Source organism: Elephantulus edwardii, unplaced genomic scaffold (genome assembly GCF_000299155.1).
Source record: "Elephantulus edwardii isolate Elephantulus edwardi_28Jun2011 unplaced genomic scaffold, EleEdw1.0 scaffold00051, whole genome shotgun sequence".
NCBI lineage: Eukaryota > Metazoa > Chordata > Mammalia > Macroscelidea > Macroscelididae > Elephantulus > Elephantulus edwardii.
Window position 1 is genome coordinate 7,138,089 of NW_006399801.1, and position 8,556 is coordinate 7,146,644.

The 8,556-nt window shown below is 40.4% G+C and overlaps 1 protein-coding gene across 1 annotated transcript in view; it reads right to left on the reverse strand.

Moving 5' to 3' along the window:
* Positions 1-8,556, reverse strand: part of TTC3 (tetratricopeptide repeat domain 3) — a 124,251-nt gene that overhangs the window by 13,785 nt on the left and 101,910 nt on the right. The window contains exons 32-34 of the mRNA XM_006886780.1: positions 6,389-6,476; positions 5,931-6,020; positions 2,215-2,477 (exon numbers count right to left, since the gene is read on the reverse strand). Coding sequence (XP_006886842.1) covers positions 2,215-2,477; positions 5,931-6,020; positions 6,389-6,476 — 441 coding nt within the window. The remainder of the gene's footprint in view (positions 1-2,214; positions 2,478-5,930; positions 6,021-6,388; positions 6,477-8,556) is intronic.

Genomic DNA, 8,556 nt, shown 5'->3' on the forward strand with positions numbered 1-8,556 from the left:
CATAGGGATACAATCTCCCCCCCCCCCCAAGTGCACTCCAATATGCAACCTTAATTCTGGACTCTTGTGATAAGCATAACACCCTATCATATATTTCTTTTAAACTGTTCTCTCCCTCATCTATTTCAATGCAGTATACATAATTTATCCAGTTTTTCCTCAGTCTTACCCTAACCCTGATGTCAGTCCCGTTCTACAACAGTGACACTATGCAGTATTTGTCTTTTTGTGATTGTGATATTTCACTCAGCATAATGTCTTCCAGAGTCACCCACTTTGAATAATATTGCACGAGTTCCTTGTTTTTCAGTGCAGCATAGTATTCCATTGTGTGACTATACCACAGCTTCTCTATCCATTCATTTGTTGATGGGCACTTGGGTTGTTTCAAACTCCTTGCTATTGTGAATAAAGCTGTGATAAACATGGATGTGCACAAGAAAAATAAATTTTTAAAAATCAAAGAATACTAATGCTGCTAGGGACAAAGTTAGGGAGCTCTGGCAGCCTAATGGGTAAGGAGTTGCAAAGTCAACTCAAATGCAGACAGTTTGCTCTGAGGGAGAAAGATGGACAATCTCCTCTCATGAGATTTACATCGTCAGAAAACCCACTAGAGAGTCAGCTTTGTATAGTTTCAACTCATAGCAATGGGTGAGTGAGTAAATGTCCCAATTGTCTTGCAGAAAATTAGGATGCATTTATAATTTGCTTGTTTAAATGGAAAAAGTTAAGATTGTCAACAATTTTACTTATAGGGTGCTTCTGGTAATTAAAGGGTGAGTTATTTTTACAAATGGCATGACTGCTATTCCCACTGCTATTGTGGGAACCTATCAGTGAAGAACATGAATTCTGGCCAATCATGATTTAAAGACTACCTTGTTTCAAATCCACTAGCTAAGGGCTTATAATGACTATTATTACTTCACACTCAAAACCAGCCTGGAGGCACGCAGGGTCACTGCTGGGTAGGTATACTTCTCAGTTTCGGATGAGCTAGCTGTACCCAGAAAGCTACCCCCTGACCTTACCTTCACCTGCAACAGTGTGGAGGGCAGAGGCCAGAGGCCTTGCTGCTACCTCCAACTCTATTGACAAGTCTAGCAACGTAGTTCTTCCCTGATCTTACTTACATAAAATCCCTCCTAATATGCCCACATCCCTGCGGAATGTGAGAGGAAAGCCCGGTCTTTTTAGTGGCACATCTCTACAAACTGCGGAGATTTTGTCCAACGAGAAGGTGGCCACTGATGTCCTCTTCCTTACTCTATGTGACCTCCCCCACACCCTTTCCCAGCCAACGGCACAGTGGAGCCACTGTCCTGCAGACAGTCACTGATTCTGTGACAGCCACCACTGGAGAGTGTCAGCAATGCCACCAAAACGTCAGCAAACTGGGGTGGATTCAATGAGTATTGATTAAGCAGGGTTCAATTAAAAAATAAGTTCTTGTTCTATACTTGTTGAGTTGGAACCAACTCCTGGCTGACTCTCCAGTAAGTGTTCAGACACTGCACGTCGCACAGGAGGAGACTGCCCGTCTTTCTCCCGCAGAGCAACTAGTGGATCTCAAATGCCTGCCTCTGGGTTGGGAGTGCAACTCCTTACCCACTCGGCCACCAGAGCTGCCTTTAAAAAACGTAGATGTGTATATTAAAACGTATTGGAAAACGCTCACCTCTAATGTATATGGCACTGAAACAGAGAAGGGAGAGAACTGTTTAGGAGGTATATTTGATTATGGTATTATTATCATGACAAGGGTCCAGAATGAAAGCTGCATAGTGGAGTGGACTGGGGGAGGGGGAATTGTATAACAATGAAAGAATTTTTTTTTTACTTTTCAAAGAGAAAAGTAAACTGGGCGGGGGGAGGAGTGGGCAGGGAGGAAAGTGTGCAACAGTGAATGAATGGAGATCCAAAGTCTCTAAACTTACATTAAAACAAAACAAAAAAATCCTAAAAAAAAAAATCAAAAGATGTATTCCTTTCCATTTTAGAATCTGGCTGGCATACAAGTGCCTTCCATGTTTGGCTTTGAGCTGAAGAAAGGTCAGCAGATGAGGAAGCCCACAGGAGGGTCACTATGAGTTGATCTGGACTAAGTAGTGGGTTTCCACTTCAGCGTCTAACTGGCCATGATTTGATCTAGTCAAGGAAGCTCCACTCACTCAGGTATGTAACAGAGTCAGAGGCATTTTACAGTCCTACCTGCTGTAGCCCGGGAACACTGCTGCCAGGTGCTCGATGATGGTGTTGAAAGGTTTCCTCAAAGACTGGTTTGAACGACTGGCCTGTCCCTTCTGACCAGCCACGGGGTTCTGCTTTGACTGAGCCTCCTGGACAGACTTCTTGGCACACGCCAGCAGCCGGGCGACCTCGGACTGCTCGGCAGAAGCGTGCTCTGGTGCAACACCGGCATCCTTGCTGTCTGCCGTCTGCCTTCCATCAGAGCCCAAAGACTCAGGGCAGTACTGTGAGAGACACACCACAGGAGGGACACATTCAGAGAGCTGTCACAAGTCATGAGGAGAAACAGCAACAGTGTAAAACACTGCTTTATACATTATCTCCGTGCTTGCCTTTTTCCAGCTACCCCTCTGTTCGCTCTCTTCCCCTTCCTTAGTTAAATGTTGTGATTCATCACAATCAGCTGTCCTAAAGCTCCCCAGGTCACTAACAATCTGTCTCACTAAGTTAACAGGCATCTAGACCTTGGTGGTTGCACCCTCTAACTCAAAGTATGTACCTCCAACTTCTACCTGGATGATTTTCTGTCTCTCTTTCTGGAGGCCTCTCAGCTCTGCTGAGGAGGCATGGTGGCCTCAGGCTGCTGCCAGAGGCTGAATTTTGCAACCCTGGACCTATGCCCTAGTCCCTCCGGGTCTAATAATAATGCCCACTTGTTTACAGTTTTAAGTCTACAATGTTTTTTCTGAGGTAAGACCGCACATCCACACTTTCAAAAGACAAATTCACTTTAGTGACTCCAAGGCAACTCAGTCACCATGCTCAAAACCAGCCTCCGCTCAGTCTCCTGATGCCTCCTTTGCCTCCAGTGTCCCCTTGACAGAAATGTGGGGCCAGCGCTGGGATTCATTCTTGACTCCTCTCACACACATATCCAGTCTAGTGAGCAACACACTTTCCATGGCTCTTCCTGAATACACGCACACCTGTCTCTTCTCCACATACTGCCACTCCCTCATCCAGACACGGCTGTGAGTGGGAACTGGTCAGCTGCAGTCACTCCTGCTCACCGCCTTTCTCTACCTGCACTCCAGGTGACTTGCAGACAGTATCCATCTGAGCCCACACCTTACCTGGAGCCTGTGTTAGCTTCCGTTTGCCCTAGGACAGTCAGGCTTAGCTTGCTTATTTATAGAAAAGGCTCTCTGAAGTGGTCCCTGCATATACTTTATCATTTTGCTCTCTATAAGCCCCTTCTTTTAGATCCACAAATCATGTTTCCAGTCTCCACAAATGCTCCTTCATCCATCTGGAACATTCAGACCCACCAAACAGCACAGCATCCCACTCCTCACACACACCTAACACCCACTTACTCCTCTGCCCAGCCTGTTCCCGTTTCAGGTCTTTGAATCCGAGAGGCCCAGACCTCTGGCTTAGGTTGTGCTGGTACGGCATTCCATGCTCCTGTCAAAAACCTCACTGCACTTTGCTTTTAATTTTGAGTTTAAAGTATATCTTTTAAAGTACATCTTCTCCCAAGACTATACGCACCTTGAGAGCCCAGGCCACATCTCGTCACCAATGAATACCCAAGGAATGAATGAGGAAGAAATGAAACACAAGGTAAATGTTTTCAGAGACACTCATTACTCAAGCTACTGGCACACTAAAAGTTCCCCAAATTTTTGGATATGAAAATTCTAGAATTACAAATTATTCTACTAAGGTTTTTTCCTTTCCAAATCTGTTATAAGCATTTGGAAAATTATCTATGATAAGGGATTTTTAATTTAATTATATATGCTATTATAGGAAAATGAAATTTTTTCATTTAAACAAATTTCAACTTTCTGCAGATGATTTCCTACATTTGATGAATTCTTAGTGTGCAAGGCACTGAAAGTTGAGAACCTGCCACCTGAGAAGAGGAAACAGAATTTACACAGAGGGGCACACACTGACAGGGCTTTCCAAGCAAACTAGAATGCAGGGGACACAGTGTCAGCGGCTGGGAAACAGGAAGGCACAAAGCAGGGGCTGGAGAAATAGATTCACTTAGTTGTAGGGAACTAGGTTTGTAGCACCAACACATTCAAAAATCTATCTCTAATCAACTCTTAAATGTTGTTGTTGTTAGGTTCCATAGCAATCCTAGGAACAACAGATCTGAACCTTATCCTATCCTGTGCCATCCCCACAAGTTCTGATACATTCGAATCCCCTGCAGCAGTCACTGTGTCCATCCATCTCATTAAGGGTCTTCCTCCCTTTTGCTGACCCTCCACCATCCCAAGCATGAGGACTCTTGAACAGAACTTGTCTTTAAATTCTGGAGTCTGCTCTCCTTTGTATTTAATACCGTTAAATTCTTATGAATTATTAAAATTATTAGTTCTGTCAACTTAGTAGTTAATAAGTTGGTAGCCTAGTGGGTAAAGAGTTATGCTGCCAACCCAAAGACATGAGATTAAAATCCACCAGCTGCTCCATGGGGGAAAGACAGGCAAGCTCCTCCCATACGATTCAGAGCCTCTGAAAACCTGCTGGAGGGCCAGCTGTGAGTTAGTTCTGACTCAATCATACATCATAACAACAAGAAAAAGTACCTACTGTGTCTATATCTAAGAAATACAAAATCCATAATATAATCAAATTTGAGTTAGTGAGACTGACTCAGGACAGGGAAGGGCTCAGAACTGCTGTCACTATACATTGCAGGTGACTCAGTGGCACATAACAACAACAACATACTATGACAGATTTGGAAGCAGGAGTGGCATCCACTTCCTAAACAACATGCCTCCGGAAACTCTGAACTTTGATAAATGTTGATGGTTGTAGAGGAACTTCAGGCCTTTTGTTCATGGGGTTGCTATGAGTCGTGCTTGATTTGAAGGCAATCATCAACAACTAGGACTGTTGTTATGGGCCACTGAGCTGCTTATGATTCTCAGCGATCCTATGAACAACAGCTCTGAGCCCTGCTCTAACCTGAGCCAACATCACTGTCTCTGACATACCTATCTTCATTATTTTAGTTCCATTTTAAAGGCCATAAATTGCTAGTAATGGTTTTCTTCATTATACTTTATATTTAAAAACAAAAGGTAGTTTTTCAATCAGTATTATTCAGAATATTTATCAAGTGCTTCAAACTAGCTGTAAATATTATATTATCTGTTAGACCAACAAAGCACCTGTTTGTCCCAGGCATAGCAGTTTTTATCCTGCATCTCATTTGGGGGGAAAAATGAGTTTTAGATATTGGCTTTATATTCCTGGATATCTAAAAATAAAATGACTTGGTGGTAGTGGTAGAGGGAGCCTACCTGAATCACAGTCCCCTCTTGAAATATTAGTTCAGATGGAAGAAAACACACAAACATACATACACACATGCCAGGGCCCAGAGAGGAAAGCAGACAGGTTCTGGCATAGGCAGGTGAAAGAACCAAGTGTCAGGGTCTGACAACCACCATTCAGCCCTCACACACGAACACAGAGACTGACCTCCCGCTCGTACTAGTGTGCTACACAGGTTGAAAAGCTAGCCAGTAGCACAGGGAGTGAAAACATTACGCCAGTCATTAATCCCTTAAAATGCTATTCCTGGAAAACAAAAGCAGTAACAAACCTCTACCTCAGCCAGCTGAGAAAGAAATTTTAGTTTATTAATTTATTATCTGTTTTCTTTCATTCAAAAAGAAGAAAAAAAGTAGTTGTAATAGACTTACATTTTCAAAGACTGGAAGAGAAAGCATTCTATCAATTTCCATGATGGTGGCACCACTTTTAGCTTCCTCAACTTTTCCTTCCAACCACAACTATAGGTAGAAGAGAAAAAAGTTAAATCTCAAGGAGAAATTTCCATTAGTATTTAAGATGTTAAAAAAAAATACAGTCTACAATCATCCAGGAAACAGCTGAGAAGCCAGGCATTACTACAAGTTCAAACTAAGACACAGTTAATCAGAATGCTCAAAAGCTATATCAAATAAAACGCCTCTAACCTAATCAATCCGGGACTGGATTCAAGATGTTTATTGAGTCAAGAAAATATAACTAACGAAACATAAATATATTACTATTAATAGTTCAAAAAGTAATACCATTCAATATGGGTAAAGTAGGCACTTGACAATTACAGCCATCATATACATTATGACAGATCACAAAATATGCTGTCACTTACATCTGCAGTTTCAAGCTCTTCTTTGGTCCAAGAAAAATACATTTCCCATTCATGTAAGACAGCTTCCACCAGAGCTGGGTCAACATTACTAAAAAAATATTTTAAAAAATGGCTTACTATATACTTAAGAAGTTAAATATTAAAGGCACTGATGTACAAATGAAAATATATAAACAAGTAAAAGATACTTTAAAAAATATGATTTAAAAAACAATTTTAAAAAATTTGCTTTTGGCAAATTACTACATAGCTTGAGAATGATTAGAAAGTATTATGCTGAGTGAACTAACTCAGTCCTATACCAATCATGACTGTAGAAACAGAAAAATAACTAGTAAAAGGGGTATGAGGATCCAAGGGGAAGAGGTAGGAGCAGAGGACAAGGATGGGCAGGGGGTAATCACAGGGTCGTACAATCTGATGGGCAGAGGGAGGGGTGGGTAAAGGAAATTGGACGGATCTGGCAGGGACCTAGAAAGACAGAGCAATGGTGGACATATTTCAGTGTTGATTAATTTTATAAAATATAATGAATGAAGTGATTGTATGAGACACAAAGTGAATGAAGACAGTGTAAAAAACAATGTATGCAAACTCTGTAAGCAAATCAATATAAAATAAAAATTTACTGGAAAAAAAAAGAGTGAGGGTGACATAAAAACCTGTAAGACAGACAAACAAACAAAAATTTGCTTTCAAGAAAGAGTTTGTATCTTTCAAGCTCACCCTTTAAGGCAATTATAATTATGGACATAACCACCATTCCAAAACTTTTAAGAAAATACTTTCCCAAATTTTCATTTCTAACCCAAAATTTTCCTGTTCTTTATATGACATCTTCATGTTTAACACTAAAGGTTGACTTTACATTTAAAAAGAAACAAAAATTTAAAATAAATGGCTGTTCAGAATATTTAGAATGTTCCAATAAAATCCTAATCTCTACTTCACTGCAAGGTCTGATAAAGGAGAAAGTTATGATCTCAGAAATTTATTAAACTTATCTGTTGAAAGTTAACAGACAGCTTTTAATTCCTAATTGGGATAATCAATAGCACTATCAATCAGAACTTAATAGTTCTTACTACATCTCAGAGAGATGCCAGAAGGAGAGGGGGCAGTTGGCAGAGCATATGCAGAATAAAACCCTGGATACCAGAAATTTCTTCAGAGGAAGCTGATGCTATTAAGATGCACATCCATGTTCACTGTAGCATTATTTATTATAGCAAAGAGATGGAAACAAGTCAAGTATCCATCAACAGAGGAATGGATAAAGGAATTGCAATGCACTCACACAACTGAGTACCACGGAACACTAAAACACAGGAAAACCATCCAGGAAATACTGCACAACATGGTGGCACCTAGAAGATACTATGCTGAGTGTAGTCAGTTGGTCAGTCACAAAGGGATGTGTGCTGTAGAAGATCACTATTATAAAAATTAAAAAAAAAAGCTAAGGATAGGCTTACACACAAACTGAATCATTTGTGAGTTTTCACCAGAGATGGGAAGGTAGGGAGAGTGGAGTAAAAAATAGTAGATAGAAAAAAAGCACATATTAAGACGGACAGAGGGAAAGACAATATCCAATAAGGGGTTGATCTGTGTAGTATAGAAAGGGAGGAACAAAGAGGTGTGAAAGGATTAAAGCAAGTCTAAATTACAGGGAGGAAGTCTCACACTACATTGTCGGTACTGAAATTAATGTTACAGAACAAAACCTGTATGAATGGTTGAATGGGAATTTAATTTACTTTGTAAACCTTTACTCAAAACAATGGTAATTTCTTTAAAAAATAATTAAAATGTTAAATGTAATAAAATAAGGAGCCTAAATGTACATGCATGATACCACCTGATGCAGGCATTTAAACAGTTGAACAAGTTCTGTAATCTGAATGAACGTACAAGTTTGGCAGTAACAGTAATATTTTCTAATGTGAAAACAATGAAATCTGTGGGGTGTTTTCTCATTATTCACAGTCTATTACTCAATACTAAGGATTTGAAATTCAAATTAAAAAGATGAAAAGTCTGAGATTAAAAACCCAAACCTATGTGGAGAACATGATAAAATGACCTGATGAAAGTATAAATCCCTGCAACCACTGTGGAAGGCTGTATGGTGCTTTCTCAAAAAGTTGCAAAATAGAGATACCATT